At 58.3% G+C, this 19,716-nt stretch overlaps 1 protein-coding gene across 2 annotated transcripts in view; it reads left to right on the plus strand.

Moving 5' to 3' along the window:
* Nucleotides 1–19,716, plus strand: part of SEMA6C (semaphorin 6C) — a 94,109-nt gene that overhangs the window by 59,123 nt on the left and 15,270 nt on the right. For both annotated transcript variants that reach the window (XM_084613868.1, XM_084613869.1), the window contains exons 3-16: nt 572–774; nt 1,250–1,364; nt 3,012–3,069; nt 3,877–3,933; nt 4,797–4,898; nt 5,630–5,720; nt 6,399–6,521; nt 7,084–7,172; nt 7,987–8,204; nt 9,361–9,492; nt 9,995–10,150; nt 11,194–11,367; nt 11,954–12,091; nt 16,434–16,511. In XM_084613868.1, coding sequence (XP_084469994.1) covers nt 657–774; nt 1,250–1,364; nt 3,012–3,069; nt 3,877–3,933; nt 4,797–4,898; nt 5,630–5,720; nt 6,399–6,521; nt 7,084–7,172; nt 7,987–8,204; nt 9,361–9,492; nt 9,995–10,150; nt 11,194–11,367; nt 11,954–12,091; nt 16,434–16,511 — 1,649 coding nt within the window. In that variant the 5' untranslated portion in view covers nt 572–656. The remainder of the gene's footprint in view (nt 1–571; nt 775–1,249; nt 1,365–3,011; nt 3,070–3,876; nt 3,934–4,796; nt 4,899–5,629; nt 5,721–6,398; nt 6,522–7,083; nt 7,173–7,986; nt 8,205–9,360; nt 9,493–9,994; nt 10,151–11,193; nt 11,368–11,953; nt 12,092–16,433; nt 16,512–19,716) is intronic.

Here is a 19,716-nt window from a genome sequence, read left to right on the forward strand (position 1 = left end):
CCCTTACATGAATTTTTTGTTGTGGGGGGGCGGAGGTTGTGGGTGCGGATTGACCACCTTGCTCCCATTTGGCCTTACGGCTTTTCTGGAGCCTGCCCAGCCTGGCTCACGGCACCCGTGTGCTTCCCATTCCCTCCCCCCTGTGCCTGGTTGGACCGACCAGTGCCAGCTGTCCTGCACCCCAGGCATAGGGAGCGGATGGTCCTCTCTGTCTGCACAGCACCCTCCTTTCAGAGCCATCTCCCTGGAAGGATTAACCCCCATCGTTCCTGTGCCATGCCCCACTAGGCATCAACCAGCAGCAACCTCAGGGGGGCGCTAGCTTAAGTTGAGGGGGTGCCTGGAAGGCAGGGCTGGAGCGTGTCGGCAGGGAGGCAGAGTGTGCGGGAAGCTCACCCGGCACAGCCCCTTTGTCCACCCCGCCCTGGCTCTGGGGTGGAGCGAGGGCTTGTGAGGTACGGTGGGGGCGCGCCTCCGTCTTCTGGAGAGGAAGAGGAGCTGAATGGAGCCAGCACCGTGGGCTCCGAGGCAGATGTGACAGTGACAGCCCCCCCCACCCCCGTCTCCGCAGGGCCTGCTGATGGGCGAGCGAGCAATGGTCCAGTCTTAAGGCCCAGCCGGTTCCACTCTGCTCTCCGGCTGGGAAGGCCACGAGGATGCCCCCCTCCTGCCCTGCTGCGGCCGCTCTGCTCCTCCTGCTGGGCCGATGCCTGCTGCCGTCCGCGCTCTCCTTTCCCAAGGACCTCGCTCCCCTCAGCACCGTGGGCCTGCCGAGTAAGCCAGCCCAGTCGCTCCCTCCACGCTGCCCCCCGGAGCAGGGAACCCACGGCTGTCGAGCCACAGGCCTGGGCTGAGACCTGCCACGCTCGGGTCGCCCGAGGCAGCCGCCTGCAGGACGGGACACTGGGCGAGCCATGTAGTGGCCACAGCCGCTAGACCGCATGGCCTGTGGCTGGGACCCGCCCCCCACGCCAGAGGGAGAGCAAATGGCATGTTCCCTGCCTGGGCTGGGGTGTCCAGCTGGGGTGTCTCCCCAAGTCTGGAATGAACCCCTGGGAACGGAACAGGGTCTATCAGGGGGGGTGATGTATGAAGGGCACTATGGGGTTCCCCTCAGCCGCTGTCCCCACTCCAATTACACCCCCACCCCCAGTGTTGGGATGTCACTGGTGGCCATCGTGCCGGGGCGGGGACCCTGTGCCAGGGGAGGTGGAAGTGTATAATGGCCGCTCTTGCTCTCTGCCACCAGCGACCTCCCCCTACCCCTGCTTCCGAGGCCTCGCCGGCGACAATGACACGGCCCAGCTCGGCCTGGACTTCCAGAGGATGCTGCGGCTCAACCAGACGTTCCTCATTGCCGCGCGGTGAGTGAGAGAGAGAGAGAGAGAGAGAGAGAGAGCCCCCATGGGGCATCGCACCGGCGCATCTCACGTGCAATGCGGGGCCCCTGCACTCCTCGCCCAGCCGCCGGTGTGCACAGGCCCCTCGCCCAGCCATGTGCACGCCCCTCGATCAGCTCTGTGTACACGCCCCTCGATCAGCCGTGTGTGCACGCCCCTCGATCAGCCATGTGTGCACGCCCCTTGATCAGTTCTGTGTACACGCCCCTCGATCAGCCGTGTGTGCACGCCCCTTGATCAGTTCTGTGTACACGCCCCTTGATCAGCTGTGTGCACGCCCCTCGATCAGCTCTGTGTACACGCCCCTCGATCAGCCATGTGTGCACGCCCCTCGATCAGCCGTGTGTACACGCCCCTCGATCAGTTCTGTGTGCACGCCCCTCGATCAGCCGTGTGCACGCCCCTCGATCAGCTCTGTGTACACGCCCCTCGATCAGCCGTGTGTGCACGCCCCTCGATCAGTTCTGTGTACACGCCCCTCGATCAGTTCTGTGTGCACGCCCCTCGATCAGCCGTGTGTGCACGCCCCTCGATCAGCCATGTGTGCACGCCCCTCGATCAGCTCTGTGTACACGCCCCTCGATCAGCCGTGTGTGCACGCCCCTCGATCAGCCATGTGTGCACGCCCCTCGATCAGCCGTGTGTGCACGCCCCTCGATCAGTTCTGTGTACACGCCCCTCGATCAGCCGTGTGTGCACGCCCCTCGATCAGTTCTGTGTACACGCCCCTCGATCAGCCACGTGTGCACGCCCCTCGATCAGCCGTGTACATGCCCCTCGATCAACTGTGTGCACACGCCCCTCGGTCAGCCATGTGTGCATGCCCCTCGATCAGCCACGTGTGCACGCTCCTCGATCAGCCGTGTACATGCCCCTCGATCAACTGTGTGCACACGCCCCTCGGTCAGCCATGTGTGCATGCCCCTCGATCAGCCGTGTGCACGCCCCTCGATCAGTTCTGTGTACATGCCTCTCGATCAGCTGTGTGTGCACGCCCCTCGATCAGCTGGAGTCTGCACACCCCATCCTACACCCTCACAACTACAGCACAAACCTCCCCTGGCCCTCGCAGAACCACAGCGCGAGCACAGCCCTCCCACACGCCCCCAGCCATGGCACACGCCTCACGCGCCCCTTGCACAACCGCGTGTGCACACCCCGCCCCACACCCCACAGCCACGGCACACGCCTCACATGCCCGTTGCACAACTGCGTGTGCACATCCCCGCCCCACACCCCACAGCCACGGCACACGCCTCACATGCCTCCCACACAACCACAGTTGTGCACACACCCCTCGCCCAGCCACAGTGCGTGCATCCCCTCCTACGCGCCCCCCCAGCCACAGCGCACACCTCACCCAGCCCTCGCACAACCGCAGGGTGCCCATGGTCTCACCCCCCCCCCAGCCACAGCGCACTCCTCTCCCATCCCACGCAGGGTCCCAGCACACAGCTTGCACTCCCCTCACACAACCAGAGCCCTCTCACACACCTTGCGCATGACACCGATGCTCAGAGACCATCACAACTCCCCTCTGCCCCCAGCCGTGGTCCTTGTGCTTCCTCATGTGCTCAGGAGATGGTCACGTTCCCTGCTCTCTCTCCACAGGGACCACGTTTATGCCTTTGACCTCAGCCAGACCCCAGAGGAGTTCTATCCCGAGAGGGTAAGGAGGAAGGGGAGTCGCGGCCGTGGTACGAGGGTGGGTGGGAGGGACTGTTTGGCAATCTTCCCTCATGTCAGAATGGGGTGCAGTGGTTAGAGCAGGGGGCTGGGAGCCAGGACTCCTGGGTTCTGTTGTCAGCTCTGCAGAGAGAGTTTCAGAGTAACAGCCGTGTTAGTCTGTATTTGCAAAAAGAAAAGGAGTACTTGTGGCACCTTAGAGACTAACCAATTTATTTGAGCATGAGCTTTCGTGAGCTACAGCTCACTTCATCGGATGCATGCTGTGGAAAGTGTAGAAGATCTTTTTACATGCTTTGTGTGTATATAAAAAGATCTTTTACACTTTCCACAGTATGCAGCCGATGAAGTGAGCTGTAGCTCATGAAAGCTCATGCTCAGATAAATTGGTTAGTCTCTAGGTGCCACAAGTCCTCCTTTTCTTTTTGCAGAGAGAGTGTTCTTCTGCGGTGAGAGCAGGGGGCTGGGAGCCAGGACTCCTGGGTTCTTTTGTCAGCTCTGCAGAGAGAGTGTTCTTCTGCGGTGAGAGCAGGGGGCTGGGAGCCAGGACTCCTGGGTTCTATTTCACTTCTGGGTCGAGGGGAACAGTGGCCTGGGCGTTCTTGGCCCACCCTGCTCAGAGTTAAAAGCTGCTGGCCAAGGCTGTCCACAGAGCAGCCTGTGACCTCAGCTGCCATCCTGCCCTGCCCTGCCCTTCCTTAGCCAGAGGCCTGCGTGGTCCCATGCTCCCCCCAAGAACACCTTTGTGCCCCTCCTAACCCCCTTCCTTTGCCCCCCACCCCTTCTCTAGCATCTCACCTGGAAGACCCAGGACATGAAGAACTGCGCCATGCGTGGGAAGCTGCGGGTAAGAAATGTGGCTCTGCCTCCAGATGTTCCTGTACAGATGTTCCCTCCTAGGCCACCCCAGGGAGAGGAGGGAGCTGGAGTCTGAAAATGCCCCTGTGCAAGTCCTGGAGCCTCTCTCTCGCCCATAAGAAAGGCCATCCTGGGTCAGACCAAAGGTCTATCTAGCCCAGTATCCCGTCTTCCGGCAGTGGCCAGTGCCAGGTGCCCCAGAGGGAATGAACAGAGCAGGTGATCATCAAGTGATCCATCCCATCACCCATTCCCGATGGGTGTCTGAGCTCCTATAGCAGGGGGCAGCTCTGGGCACCTGGGAGATTCATCCCCCCTTCCTGGGAGGTGCGCTCTAAGGGCTCAGTCCAAAACCCATGACATCTACAGCTTCAGGGGGGTTTGGCTCGGGGCCCCACCCCCCAGCTTTGTGCCATGCCCCGTGTGCCCCTCAGATGTTGCCCTCCACCCCAAGGGTGGCTGCATTCCAGTGGTGCTCTAGGCACAAGCATCCAAAATGCTTTGAGATCCTCCAGGCTGGAAGGGGCTAGGGAAATGTGATATCTCCTTGTTCCAGTCTCTTTTCCTTCTCACTCATCACTTAACCCAGGTTCCGGTGCCGGGTGATGTACACACCTGTTCCACCCCAGGTGACTCACTCCTCATCCCCATCAGAGCCAGCTGACCACGCCGCCTTCTTTGCCCCTCCATGCCACCTGATCACACTTCCCCTATTCCAGGAAGCCCACAGCCACCCCATAGACCCCTCCTTCCCAGTGCTAGGCAAACCCATGCCTCCCCCCCCCGATGCCAGGTGACCCCCACCCCTTCCCCAATCCCCTTTAATTTGGATCATGGCTACCTCCCCCACAGGACGAATGCTATAACTACATCAAGGTGCTGGTGCCCAAGAATGATCAGACCCTCTTCGCCTGCGGGACGAATTCCTTCAATCCCATGTGCCGGACCTACAAGGTGAGGACACCAGCCACTCGTTCCCCGCACTGGTCTGTCTGCAGCATCACAGAGCCCCATGGGGACCAAGCTGAGCTCATGCAGGGGCTGAGGTGGTGGGGCTTGGGGGGTGGATAGACACTGGTTGCTGGCTGGATCCCTTTCTCACTTTGCGCCCTGCACACACTCAGGGCTGTTCCTGGTGGCCCACATGGCTGGACAAATCTTGTTAGGCGCCAATGAACTTCCAGCGACCGTGCTGCAGGGGCTGGCCCAGCTCAGCAGGCTCTTAGGTTCCAATCCAGGCTCAGGGCTCAAAGGCTGGGCCGGCAGGCGGCTGCTGGGTGACCCCCGGGTGAAATGAGTTTGCTAGGGCTCAGCCCAGGTGTCCAGGACTCAGAAACCACCCCCTTGTGGGCAGCCTCAGCGGAGAGGCCAAGGAGTGAGTGGGTCCCACAGACTGGAGTCTCCCCCAGGTCAGGTACGAGCGCGCCTTGTCTGATTCTCCCAGGGTCAGAGTGGGGCAATGCATGCTGGGAGCAGGAGGCCCCATGGGCCGCGTCTCCCTATCAAAGTTGATGGGTGGCCAACAGCTACGTGGGCAGCACTCAGGCCACCCAGGACCTGGGAGGGTCAGGCCAGCCCAGCCCTCCCTTGACGGGGCCCCATGCATCGCTGTGGCGTGCTCTCCTGTGGGGCCCTGGGGTGGTGTTTGCATGGCTCATGAGTTCACCTTGGCCCTTGGTTCCCAGATCAGCAGCCTGGAGCAGGAAGGGGAGGAGCTGAACGGCCAGGCCCGCTGCCCCTTCGATGCCAAGCAGACCAACGTTGCCCTCTTTGCAGGTACGTTGCCACGCCCTCGGTGGGTGGTGGGACACAGGCTGAGTGGTGCAGCCAGCCTCCAGATGCCGTGCCGGGATGGGGGGGTGACAATCAGGGTCCAGACACCCCATGGGGAGAACAGGGGGTCTGATCCCCACTGAATACGCAATTGCACAGGCAGAGGGGTCGCCCTGTGCAGGGGAAAAGCCGCTTCTCCCTTTGTTTGGTCACAGACTTTAAAGCGTAATGTCAGTGAGCAGCGTAGTCCTGTAACGTGCACCCTCAGCTGAGTCAATTGCTTATTCTCTGGGGTTCGGACCCCTGTTCTCCCCTGAGGTGTCCAGACCTGGGGGTCGTTCTGGGGCTGCGGGGGGGGGCGCACAGTTCTGACCCACATGGGGGTTTGCATTCTGACACCCTGACGTTGGGGGGTGTGGGGTCTGTCTATCTATCCCCATACCCCCCTCTATCTATCTATCTATCTATCTATCTATCTATCTATCTATCTATCTATCTATCTATCTGTCTGTCTATCCCTGGTCAACCCCTCTATCTACCTATCTGTCTCCATACACCCCATCTATCTATCCATCCATCCATCCCCACACACTCCCTCTATTTATTTATCTATGTATCTAATCTTCCCTTTACTCTCCCTCCCTCCCTCTCCTCTCTCTTGTTCTTCCTCCCCTCTTCCAGATGGGAACCTGTACTCAGCCACCGTGGCAGACTTCCAGGCCAGTGACGCGGTGATTTACCGCAGCCTGGGCGAGAGGAGTCCCGTGCTCCGCACCATCAAGTACGACTCCAAGTGGCTGCGAGGTGAGGGGGCCGGAAGCTGCGGGGAAGCCCTGGATGGGGGCAGGGGAGCAGCAGGAATACATCGCATTTGGGAACCTTGCCTCCAGGCCAGGATTTGCTTGGAGCTGTCCCAGGGAAGCAAATGACTCATATCAAGGGAACTAGCAGGAACCTTAGCTCTAGCAGGGAGTATAGATTAGTGGTTAGAGCAGGGGGCTGGGTGCCAGGACTCCTGGGTTCTGTTCCCAGCTCTGGGAGGGGATTGGGGTCTAGTGGTTAGAAGAGTGGACAGGCAGTCAGGACTGCTGGTTTCTCTCCCCAGTTCTGGGAGGGGAGTGGGGTCTAGTGGTTAGAGCAGGTGAGTCTGGACTTCTGGATTCTATCCCTGGCTCTGCTACTATCTCCGGCAAGCCCCTTCCCCACCTTTTGCCTCAGTTTCCCCCATGTGTAGTGGGGATAACATTGACCCAGCCCTCGGTGGGGTGGGGCTCTGAGGCTTGCTGAATTAATATCTGCAAAGTGCTTTGAGCTCCTTATGTGGCTCCTCCCGACTTCACCCCCCTGTCTCTGCCCCTCCGCCCAGAGCCCCACTTCCTCCACGCCCTGGAGTACGGGAACTACGTCTACTTCTTCTTCCGGGAGATCTCCATGGAATACACCACACTGGGCAGGGTGAGTGCCGAGCGGGGGCCGAGGGGACTCAGCGTAGCCAGGCCCCAAGGGGTGGGGTGCAACCATGGTGGGTAGGGGTTGGCATGCTGATGGTCGGGGGCACCGTGCCCTCGGGGGCTGCCTCCTGGTGGCACCCACAGCCCAGTATGGGCATACCCCGGTCCCTGGATGTGTTAGCGCCCTGATGGCCAAAGGGGCCGATGCCCAGCACCTCCCAGCCTGGGCTTTGCAATGGGATCAAAGGGAGCTGGGCATCTAAATCCCATAGACAGAAAAGATGAGGGGATCCCTGAACCCTTTAAGCCACTTTCTAAATCCCTGCCCCGTGGCTCTCCATGGGGGGATGGACAGGATTCCCTGTTGCTCTCGATGGGGGATGGGAGGGATTTTTTATTGCTCTTGATGGGGGGATGGGAGGGATTCCCTGCTGCTCTCCATGAGGGGTTGGGAGGGATTCCCCGTTGCTCTCCATGGGGAATGGGAGGGATTCCCCATTGCTCTCCAAGGGGGCATTCTCAGTGGGAGCTGCTGGGTACTGAGCAGCTTTGAACAGTCCACCCCCTTAGGCTTGGAGCCCACTGTGTGCCCATCACTGTGGCCTCTGGCCAGGCCCTGCTTCAGTTGAGCCCCACAGCAGGAAGAGAACGCTCCCCCACCCCCCTTAATCCGAGGCAGCGTAAACACTCAGCCCAAAGGCGAAGCCTGGCCCCGGCTGGGCCTGCCTCAGGGCACCTCAGCCTGACTGGAGCGGGGTGTCAGCAGCCCCGGCAAGGCCAGCCGGCCCCTCCCCGTAACCAGTGCCCTGCCCCAGCAGGTGATCTTCTCGCGCGTGGGCCGGGTGTGTAAGAACGACATGGGGGGTTCGCCCCGCGTGCTGGAGAAGTACTGGACCTCCTTCCTCAAGGCCCGGCTCAACTGCTCCGTGCCCGGAGATGCCTTCTTCTACTTCGACGTGCTGCAGGCCATCACCGACGTCTTCCAGGTCAACGGGCGCCCCGCTGTCTTCGGGGTGTTCACCACCCAGTCCAACAGGTACCGCAGCCCCCCTCCAGCCCTGCCAGTTTGCTCAGTGGGGCGGGACCTCGTGGGCCCTCCTGCTAACGGCCCAGCAGCACCCAGGGTACCAGGCCTTGGAGCATGGCGCTGGGATGCCATATGCCTGCAAGGCACCGTGTGCCTTCAGGGTCCTCCTGGGGGCGCTGGGGCTGGGGGGGAGGAGTCTGAAGGTGTTGACAGGAGAGGATGAGTTGGGATCCACTCCCCAGTCTGGGGAGGAGGGAGCTGGCTCTACTGCTGGCTTCCCATGTGACCATGGATAAGTCACTTGATTGCACCGTGCCTCAGTTTCCTCTTCAGTACAATGGGGATAAGGAAATGTCTCTGCCTCCCCGGGGGGAGGGAGGATCAATCCATTCCTGCCAGTGGTGGGCTCCGATATGGAGCAGAGGAGCCTGCTAGAAAAGGCTGAAAAGGGCAGGCGCAGAACTGTGGGAGGGGGCCCGGATGTATAAATCCCCCTGCTGTGCCTCCCCCATCACCCTGTCACTTCCTGCCTGCAAAGCCCTTTGGGATTCTTTATAAATGGCCCTGCGATAACAAGTGGTGTGCGCAGCCCAGAGACCCTACAATAACAAACCAGTGTGCATAGCCCAGAGACCCTACAATAACAAACCAGTGTGCACAGCCCAGAGACCCTACAATAACAAACCAGTGTGCACAGCCCAGAGACCCTACAATAACAAACCGGTGTGCGCAGCCCAGAGACCCTACAATAACAAACCAGTGTGCACAGCCCAGAGACCCTACAATAACAAACCAGTGTGCACGCCCAAAGACCCTACAATAACAAACCAGTGTGCACGCCCAGAGACCCTACAATAACAAACCGGTGTGCGCAGCCCAGAGACCCTACAATAACAAACCGGTGTGCACAGCCCAGAGACCCTACAATAACAAACCAGTGTGCATAGCCCAGAGACCCTACAATAACAAACCAGTGTGCACAGCCCAGAGACCCTACAGTAACAAACCAGTGTGCACAGCCCAGAGACCCTACAATAACAAACCAGTGTGCACAGCCCAGAGACCCTACAATAATAATCCAAGCTGGGCCCAGCAGCAGCTGAGTGGAGGTTGGAGCCACCAGCAGCCCCACTCAGGCCTCCCCTCATCTCTACCACCCCCACAGCATCACTGGCTCGGCTGTCTGCGCCTTCTACCTGGACGACATTGAGCGAGCGTTCACTGGGAAGTTCAAGGAGCAGAAGAACGCGGATTCTGCCTGGACCGCAGTGCCGGAGGAGAAGGTGCCTAAACCCAGGTAAACAGCCCCCTCGAAACGGAGCAGGACGTGTGTGGGCTGTTACTGGGCACAGCCCCTGGCCTGGCCTTTGAGGCAATGGGCCAGAAGCCAGGACTCCTGGGTTCTATTTCCAACACTGGGACTAGGGGCTAGAACAGTGGCCTGGGCATCAGAGCAGAGGGTTGGGAACCAGGACTCCTGCGTTCTTCTCCCGGCTCTTGGAGGGGAGTATGGTCTAGTGGTTGGAGCATGGGCGGGCGCCTCTTCGGAGGGGGAGGGCGGGAAGTGGGGTCTAGGGGGTTCTACCCTGGCACCTTAATTATGTAGAGATGGACACATGGTTTGGTTAACACAACATCGGCTCCCTTGGGGGCTCCCCAATCCAACCCTGTGGGTGGGACTGGGAGCTAGGCAAGTGGAGCAGCTGCAGGATGGGGGGCACTGCCCCCTACCCACAGCCAGCTGAGGTGCTGCCCCTGGGCCGCCCACGCCTGCAGCTGGATTCTCTCTGTCCCTACAGGCCAGGCAGCTGCGCCAGCGTTGGCCAAGCGGCCGGCTACAGAACCTCCAACGAGTTCCCCGACGAGACGCTGGCCTTCATCAAGTCCTACCCACTGCTGGATGAGGCCGTGCCCTCCGCCACGGGAAGGCCCTGGTTCACCAAGACCACCAGCAGGTACCACGAGGGCACTGGGGCTGGAGGGGCAGCCGAGGAAGGGCCGATGCTTCCTGGGCAGCCAGTAGGTGGGGGACCATCAAGCCGAGCCAGGTCCCACCTAACCCATTGCCCAGGGCTGGGTTCTCCTGTGCCGGATTCACTCCCATCTACCCCATCAAGATCGTCCTCTGCCCTCCAAGGCGTTGTCTCATCCTATGGCGAAAGGACCGCGGGGAGGGGGCTCCCAGCCCTTCCCCTGGGAGCTGATGGTGTCCAGACGTTTTCCTTTCTAAATTGTCCTCTGGCTCCGTTTCAGCTAGGGTGACCAGACAGCAAATGTGAAAAACCGGGACAGGGGGTGGGGGGGTAATAGGAGCCTATATAAGGAAAAGATCCCAAAATCGGGACTGTCCCCATAAAATTGGGACATCTGGTCACCCGAGTTTCAGCCCATCCGCCCCAGTCCCTGCTGGCTCACCCTAAACAGCCCCGTGCAGCCTGATCCTCCTGCCTAACAGGAGTCAGCGAAGGGGAAGTGCACCAGGCTCTGAGTGGGATTGAGGGGCAGCCATCAGTGGCAGAGGCAACCGACCCCGGTCTCTTGCGGCTGGATCCTTTGGGGCCAGTAAACTATTACCAGCAAACGGTCTTTGACCAGTGATCAGTGAGAATAAACCACCTGGGCCCTGGCAACAGACCGGCCTCTGCACATGTACCGATGTGTGCCGATGTGTACGTCTTCGCCCTGGTGGGGTCACGTGTGTGCACAATGGTGTGCGTGCGTTTGCGTGTGTGTGCGCCACGCCCAGATGGGGTTCTGTGCGTGCCCATCATGCACGTGCGTTTGCAGGTGTGATCACGTGTGCACAGGTACGTGCGTGTGTCTGTATGTGTCTCCCCTGGGCAATAGTGCTTGTGCGGGGACGTGCGTTGAAGTGCACACACGTGGCCTTGTGGGTGCACGTGCATATTCATGTGTCTGTGTGTCCAATGGCTTCCAAGTCCCCTGGGCTGCCACACCAGGCTCGTGCCCTGAGCTAGCGCCCTGCCACCCCCCACAGGTACAAGCTGACCCAGCTGGCAGTCGACCCAGCCGCTGGCCCCCACAGGAACTACACGGTGCTGTTCCTCGGCTCGGAGGACGGGAAGGTGCTGAAGGTTCTTACGGGGACTAAGGAGAACTCCAGCGTGGAGACCCTGCTCCTGGAGGAGATCAGCGTCTACAGCCCGGCCCAGTGAGTGCAGCTGGGGCACCATGCGCTCGGCCTGGAACGAGAGATGGAGAGCAAGCAAAGCACTCGCTAGAGAGAGTGGGACCTACTGGTTAGAGCAGGACTCCTGGGTTCTAGCCTCAGTTTTGGGGACGCAGGGTCGAGTGGATTAGAGCAGGACTCCTGGGTTCTAGCCTCAGTTTTGGGGACGCAGGGTCGAGTGGATTAGAGCAGGACTCCTGGGTTCTAGCCTCAGTTTTGGGGACGCAGGGTCGAGTGGATTAGAGCAGGACTCCTGGGTTCTAGCCTCAGTTTTGGGAACATGGGGTCTAGTGGTTAGAACGAGGGGGAGGGGGATCTCGGCTTCAGGGTTCTGTTCCTGGATGTGGCTGAGTGATTAGCAAAGGGACCTGGGAGTCTGGATTCCTGCGTTCTATTCCCCTGTGCCACTGACTAGCTGTTTAGCCTGGGAGTCTTGCCATGCCTCAGTTTCCCCACCTGTCAAACAGGGAGAGCCATTCTGCTGTACCTGTGCTCTCGTGGAAGGAGGGGCGCGGGGCGTGGGGGCGCGGGCTCGGTTTTGACTCTGGCTCTCTGTGCTTGGCCCCAGGTGCAACGTGAAGAGGGAGGACAGGCGGATTGTGGGCCTGGAGCTGGACACGGCCCACCAGGCCCTGTACGTGGCCTTCTCCAGCTGCGTGCTGCGTGTGCCGCTCAGCCGCTGTGACGCCTATGGGAGCTGCCGGAAGTGAGTGGGGGATGGGCCGTGGGTTGGGCTGCTGCCTCCTGGCATGGAGGGACCCTTCCCAGCAGGGTCCCGAAGGTCCGGCAGGGCCGGGGCTCCATTCACACAGTGCGGGTGCTGCGGGGGTGAGAGGGAAGGGAACTGTGTGTGTGCCAGGTGGGAGTGTGTGTGGGGGGGTGTGCACGCAGGGTGTACAGCGTGTGTGTGTGTGTATCTGAGTGACAGGGAAGTGTGCACGTGTGGGGGGGGTGTTGGGGGAAGTCTGCGTGTGTGTGTGGAGGGCATGAGGGGTGTACAGCATGTGTAGGTGTGTTGGGGAAGTGTGTGTGTGTGTGTGTGTGTGTGTGTGTGTGGAGGGCATGGGGGTTGTACAGCATGTGTAGGTGTGTCGAGGGGAAATGTGTGTGTAGGGGAAGTGTGTGTGTGTGTGTGTCGAGGGCAGGGGGTGTACAGCATGTGTATGTGTGTCGAGGGGGAGCGTGTGTGTGTGTGAATAGGGTGTGTGTGTTAAGGAAGTGTGTGTGTGTGGGTAGGGTGGGGGGGTGTACAGCATGTGTGTGTGTCAAGGGAGTGTGTGTGTAGGGTGGGGGGGTGTACAGCATGTGTGTGTGTCATGGGGAAGTGTGTGTGTGTGTGTGCGTGTGTGTGTGTGCGTAGGGTGGGGGGGTGTACAGAATGCACTTAGGACGGAAGAACCCAATGCACAGCTACAGACTAGGGACCGAATGGCTCGGCAGCAGTTCTGCGGAAAAGGACCTAGGGGTGACAGTGGACGAGAAGCTGGATATGAGTCAGCAGTGTGCCCTTGTTGCCAAGAAGGCCAATGGCATTTTGGGATGTATAAGTAGGGGCATAGCGAGCAGATCGAGGGACGTGATCGTCCCCCTCTATTCGACATTGGTGAAGCCTCATCTGGAGTACTGTGTCCAGTTTTGGGCCCCACACTACAAGAAGGATGTGGATAAATTGGAGAGAGTCCAGCGAAGGGCAACAAAAATGATTAGGGGACTGGAACACATGACTTATGAGGAGAGGCTGAGGGAGCTGGGATTGTTTAGCCTGCAGAAGAGAAGAATGAGGGGGGATTTGATAGCTGCTTTCAACTACCTGAAAGGGGGTTCCAAAGAGGATGGCTCTAGACTGTTCTCAATGGTAGCAGATGACAGAACGAGGAGTAATGGCCTCAAGTTGCAGTGGGGGAGGTTTAGATTGGATATTAGGAAAAACTTTTTCACTAAGAGGATGGTGAAACACTGGAATGTGTTACCTAGGGAGGTGGTAGAATCTCCTTCCTTAGAGGTTTTTAAGGTCAGGCTTGACAAAGCCCTGGCTGGGATGATTTAACTGGGAATTGGTCCTGCTTCGAGCAGGGGGTTGGACTAGATGACCTTCAGGGGTCCCTTTCAACCCTGATATTCTATGATTCTATGATTCTATGTGTGTGTGTGTTGAGGGGGAGTGTGTGTGTGTGTGTGGGTAGGGTGTGTTTGGACCATAAGCAGCCATTGGCTCTCCCAGTGCCCCTGCCTGGCCCGTGTCCCAGCCCCGACAGGTGTGAATGCCCGACCCGAGCCAGTTCCAAGAAACACAGAGCCCCTGCAATCTCTCTCTGACCTTTCCATGTCCTTTATCTGGCAATTAAGACCACCTATAAAAAGCCCCCAGCGAAGCCCTGAGCAACCCCCCTCCAAGTCATCAGAAGAAGGGATAACAGCACACGGAGCAGAACAGGGCTGGCATTAAAAGCATGGGGGCCTGTCTAGTGGTTGTGGAGGAGGAAGGGAGTCAGGACTCCTGGGTTCTATTCCCAGCTCCGGGAGGAGACTGGGGTCTAGTGGTTGGAGTGGAGGAGGGGGAAGGGAGCCAGGACTCCTGGGTTCTATTCCCAGCTCTGCCAGTGATTTGTGTGATCTCGAACAGGTCATTTCTGCTCTCTGAGCCCCATTTTCTATGTGGCTGAAACTGGCCCTCTGGGGGGGTGCTCGGGGGCGGGGGGTGATGAGTTTTGTTTCTGCAGCACGTGTTACCAGCTGCATCATCTCTGCACAGGCTAGTCATTGATGCTTGGCGCTCTAATCCTTAGCGCTTCTGAGCTGCCTCATCCCTGCAGCTCCCAGTACCGTTCACCTCATTGCACAGAGAGGGGTCGGGCAGATGGCGGGGCCGGGAGCAGAACCCAGGAGTTTCCTGCTGCCTTGCATTCGTAGTTCCCCCGCCCGGTGCAGCCTGCACGACCCAGCAGCACCCCTCACCCTCTGGGTGGGAGGAGCTAAAGGAGCACGCTGGACATCCTGACCCTGCTCTCACGCCCGCGTGTCCTAGGATCAATCCATCAGTGACACAGGCATCGAACCAAGGTCTGATCTGACACCTAGGGACGTCCCCCCACTGACTTCACTGGCCTTGGATCGGGCCATACGTGAAGGCAGAATCAGGCCCCAGAACGCACCAGTGATCCACGTTGACTGGTTTCCTGACAGTGTCCCATGCCAGTTATTTTGGAGGCAGGTAAACCACCCCACCCCCCATATGAGCGTTAACTACCCCTGGGGCCAGGAGTGGGGGATTATTTCCTGGCCCTCAGAGGATGATCTGATGCTGGCTAGCCCTGTCATAGACTCATAGAATATCAGGGTTGGAAGGGACCTCAGGAGATCATCTAGTCCAACCCCCTGCTCAGGGCAGGACCAATCCCCAATTTTTGCCCCAGATGGCCCCCTCAAGTATTGAACTCACATCCCTAGGTTGAGCAGGCCAATGCTCAAACCACTGAGCTATCCCTTGCCCCTGTCCAGGCTGCTACCATTCATATTATGTAAGCAGATGGCTGAAGAGATCTGGGAGCCATTAGTGACTATCTTTGAGAACTCATGGAGGACGGGAGAGATCCCAGAGGGCTGGAAAAGGGCGAACATAGTAGCTAGCTGTGAAAAGGGGACTAAAGACAATCCGGGGAATTACAGACCAGTCAGCTTAACTGTGGGGTACCTGGAAAGATAATGGAGCAAATAATTAAACAGTCGAGTTGCAAACACCTAGAAGAAAATAAGATGATAAGTAACAGTCAAAATGGATTTGTCAAGACAGACCATGTCAAACCAACCTAATATCCTTCACTGACAGGGTAACAAGCCTGTGGATGGGGGGAAGTGGTAGGTGCGGTGTAGCTCGACCTCAGTCAGGCTTTTTATACTGTCTCACGTGACTGTCTCGTAAATGAACTAGAGAAATAGCTTAGCGATGACTCTACTATAAGGTGGGTGCACAACTGGCTGGAAAAGTGTACTCCGAAAGGAGTTATCAATGGCTCGCAGTCAAGCTGGAAGGACGTGTCGAGTGGGGTCCCGCCGGGATCTCTCCTTGGTCTGGTTCTAGTCAATATCCTCATAATGGATGTGGATAACGGCTTAGAGAGTACACTTATGAAGTCTGTGGGCATGCCAAGCTGGGAGAGGTTGCAAGCGCTTTCGGGGACAGGATTAGAAATTCAAAATGATCTTGACAAACTGGAGAAATGGTTTGAATTAAATAGGATGAAATTCAATAAGGACAAATGCAAAGTACTCCACTTAGGAAGGAACAATCAGTTGCACACATACAAAATGGGAAATGACTGCCTAGGAAGAAGTACTGCGGAAAAGGATCTGGGGGTTATAACGGATCACAAACTAAATATGAGTCAACAGTGTAATACTATGGCAAAAAAAGTGAACCTCCTTCTGGGCTGGATTAGCAGGAGCGTTATAAGCAAGACGCGAGAAGTAATTCTTCTGCTCTACGTGGCACTGATAAGGTCTCACCTGGAGTATTGTGTCCAGTCCTGGGCGCCACACTCCGGGAAAGATGTGGACAAATTGGAGGAAGTCCAGAGGAGAGCAACAAAAACGATTAAAGGTCTAGAAAGCTTGGCCTGTGAGGAAAGATTTAAAAAATTGGGTTTGTTTAGTCTGGAGAAGAGAAGACTGAGTGTGGGACATGATAACAGCCTTCAAGTCGGTAACAGGGTGTGATAAAGAGGAGGGTGATAAATTATTCTCCTTAACCCCTGAGGATAGACAAGAAGCAATGGGCTTAAATTGCAGCAAGGGAGATTTAGGTCAGACATTAGAAAAAACTTCCTAACCGTAAGGCTGGTTAAGCACTCAAACAAATTACCTAGGGAAGTTTGGGAATCTCGTTGTTGGAGGTTTTTAAGAGCAGATTGAACAAACACCAGTCAGGGATGGTCTAGATAATATTTAGTCCTGCCTCGGTGCAGGGGATTGGATCAGGTGGCCTATCGAGGTTCTGTCCACCCCTGCATTTCTGTGATTCTGCGTCTGATCTGCTTCCCAATCCATCACAGGAGCTGCTTGGCCTCCCGCGATCCATACTGTGTCTGGCTCAGGCCAGGAGCGTGTGTGGGTTTTGGACAAGAAATCAGGTGAGTGGCTCTGGTTAGAGATTGGGAGGGGCGGGGGATTTCCCAGGGGTCTGCAGTCCCGGGTCAGTGTCTGCTCACAACACAAGGGACGGCTGTTGAAGCAAACCAGATGCGGGTTTCAAATGTGCCCTGACACAACTCAGCTGGGGGATGGAAGAATTTACTGTATGTCCCTGACTAGCTGCCCTGCCTTGGCCGACTCCACCGATCTCTGAGCCTGTTACACATTGCCCACCCGGCGTGCGCTCGTTTGCACCAGTCAAATCAGGACAGTGGCCTTTCACCCCCACTTCAGGGCAGCAGGGAGCCCGGCTCAGATTCTCCTGTCCTCTCCCCACCCCTCTGCACCGGTCTCCTTCACACCGTGTCGCTCCTCTGCGTCTCTGGTGGGCAGGGTCGGCCTCTCTGTCACTGCCAACTCTCGGGCTCCGTTCGAGTCGCTCTTGCACCGTCTGAATCGGCTCCCATCCCGGAAACCCCCACGGAGCTTGGCAATACGGAAAACTCTCCCCAAGCTGAGTCCCGAGGGTGCCGTGAGGCAAGCCCCTTCCCGTCAGCGGGGGTGTAACACCCACACGCACACAGCTGTGACGAGTGTGATCCAGTTGTCACAGCTGATGTGCACCTGTTCCCTGATTGCACAGTCGTTTTCCCCAGCGCACAGTGGGTGTGACAGGCTGCCGGCGCCATCTGATAGCACCCTGCTCTGTGTACCCGCCTGTGCTATCCATGCCTGGCTATGGAGAGTCAGGCCCGAGGCCCCCTCGTTCCCCTGCCCATGTGCTGGCAAAGATGGTTAGCAGAGCTCCCCTTCCCCAGCCCCGCCCTCCCTGGAATGCCCAGCAGCTGGGTCCCCTTGGGAAGTGTAATGCACACGGCACTGGGCACCACCCGATGCCAAAGCTGCCTCGCTCCAGCCCTCTGGGGGTAGTGGCTCCTTTCTCTGTGAGCTGGTGCAGTTGCCAGGCTGACCATTAGAGGGAGACAGAGTCGCATGCGCTAAGCCAGCGTAATGCAGGAGCAAGCTGAGTGCCGCTGTGCCACGGCAGAGCTGGCTCTGCGCCCATCCGGGAGCATTGTGTCCATGCAGCGGGTCCTGCCCTGTGTCAGCCGCTCCCTTCAATTCCTGGTTCCCCCATCCCCCCGGCTGGCCAGGACCCACTAGGCGTGTGCTCTGAAGCGCCCCCTGCTGGAGAAGACGCCTGTGCCAGGACCCACTAGGCGTGTGCTCCGAAGCACCCCCTGCTGGAGAAGACGCCTGTGCCAGGACCATGAGAAAACCACAGGGCACAAACCCTGTAATTAGCCTCATTAGGGCTGCAGCACAAGTAAACCCCACCGCCGGCTCCTAGGGTGGGTGGAGCTTGGTGGCATTACAGCCCTGCCTCCCAGCTGCATCGGATTAGGATCTTGCGCTGGGGAGCAGCTGCCTGGGAAATAATGGGCTCTGGGTTTGGTTAGGCCTGGGAACACGCATGGAGAGGGAGACACAGCGGCACTAGCCAGAGGGCTCCCCGGCACGTTGCCTTCTGAAGCTGCAGAACAGGGCGCCTAGCGGGGGGACGCACAAAAGGCTCCATCCCTGAGAAAGCTCGGGACAAACCCCGCTCCCCGGCTACACGGGCGGCTGGGCTCACCCGCAGAGCAGCTACCGCAGCTCCTGCGGCCCCCCGGACTCCTGGGTCCTCAGCCAGCCTTGGGAGTCCCGCCAGATCTGGGTGTCAGAAAGGAACCCTTGAAACCGAGCCTGTGCGGGGCTGGGAGGAGAGGAGGAAGGTGGAGCTGGTTGGAAGATTTTTTATGAACTGAAATTTCACGGAAGCTGAAATGTTTTGAGACAGGCTGTGACGAACCAGGTTTTGGAGCGGAGGGGGGACGGGGGGAGTCGTGTTCTGTAGCCTGGGGGAAGAGCCAGATTCTGCTCCGGGTCAAAAAATTCAGCTTTGACCCAGGCAAAGCAGGGACTCCCCCATCCCCAGCCATTGGCCTCACGTCCTTGGACATTTCAACTCCTCTCTTTTGCAAAAACGGTCGGAGAGGCTTGGCTTCCGTCCCAGGCAGGACAATACATTTCTGAGCCTTGAAAGGGGATTGTCTGGTCGGCTCTGGAAAGGGTCTGAGTGGTTTGGTAGTGGGGGAAAGACAGAAATCAAGGCTGTTGGTTTGTCAGTGCCTGCGATCATGCGGGTGTGATATGGTTTACGGTGAAACACTTCAGTGTCGACGCCTGGGGGGTGGGGGGAAGTCCAATGGCTGGCGGTCAGCCAGGAGGTCAAACTAGATGATGTGGGTGGGGCCTCCTGAGCTGAACATCTCTCCGTATGGGTCACCCCATCTCGCCTGTTCTGTAAGCCCCACAGCCTTCCCCTAAAGAGATAGGTCTGTGCAAGTGCCCCCATCTCACAGATGGGGAAACTGAGGCATGGAGAGCCTGGAATGAATGGAGAGAATCAAACGCAGGAGTCTTGATTCCAGGTTCCCCTTTTCTCTAGTAACTTGGCGCCACTCCCCTCCCCAAACCAGGAGCAGAACCCAGGTGTCCTGATGCCAAGTCCCCCCTGCTCTAACCACTAAACCACACTTCCGCAGAGGCACTGTCTATTCCATACAGAGTGTTTTATGGGGTCCTCATGACCCCACTAGCCCATCGCAGCCACAGGCTGGACGTTGTTTGCCAAGTGGAAGCCTTAATGCCGGCGGGGAGAGTGTGGATCTGAGAGCAGCCCAGCTCTGCCATGTGGTGACCCTGCATCCAGAAGGGTTGGAGGCGGGGGTGATAGTGTGAATGAGAGCAGTGGGGAGGGGGGTCCTTTTATTGAGCCTCATTTGCCTCTGAGCCCAGGTTGTAGGGGGCAGGGTAGAAGAGGCCTCTCCTAACTGCCTCTCACCTGAATTCTAGATCTCCTGGGTTCTTCACTCTAGCTCCTTCCCTGCTTCCCACCTCTGCCCCCTCCTACCTTTGGCACGAGACTAAGTCTCTAAACATCCATGCGGCGAATTGCATCCAAGATCAACCCAACTAACCAGCCAAGGGAAGACATTACAACAAAGCCCTGCACGTCAGGCTCCTCCAAGCAGAGAGATGGCTCGGGCTTGGGGCGGGGGGGAGAGCTGCTTTGGGGGAGGGGCTCCCGTGCCTCTAGCTTTATCTCTGTATGGTTTTTTGGAGCCCCGATTAACGAGCAGAGGGTTTAATTGAGGCGAC

The sequence above is a fragment of the Lepidochelys olivacea genome (genome assembly GCF_965140295.1).
Source record: "Lepidochelys olivacea isolate rLepOli2 genome assembly, chromosome: 24".
NCBI classification, from domain to species: Eukaryota; Metazoa; Chordata; order Testudines; family Cheloniidae; genus Lepidochelys; species Lepidochelys olivacea.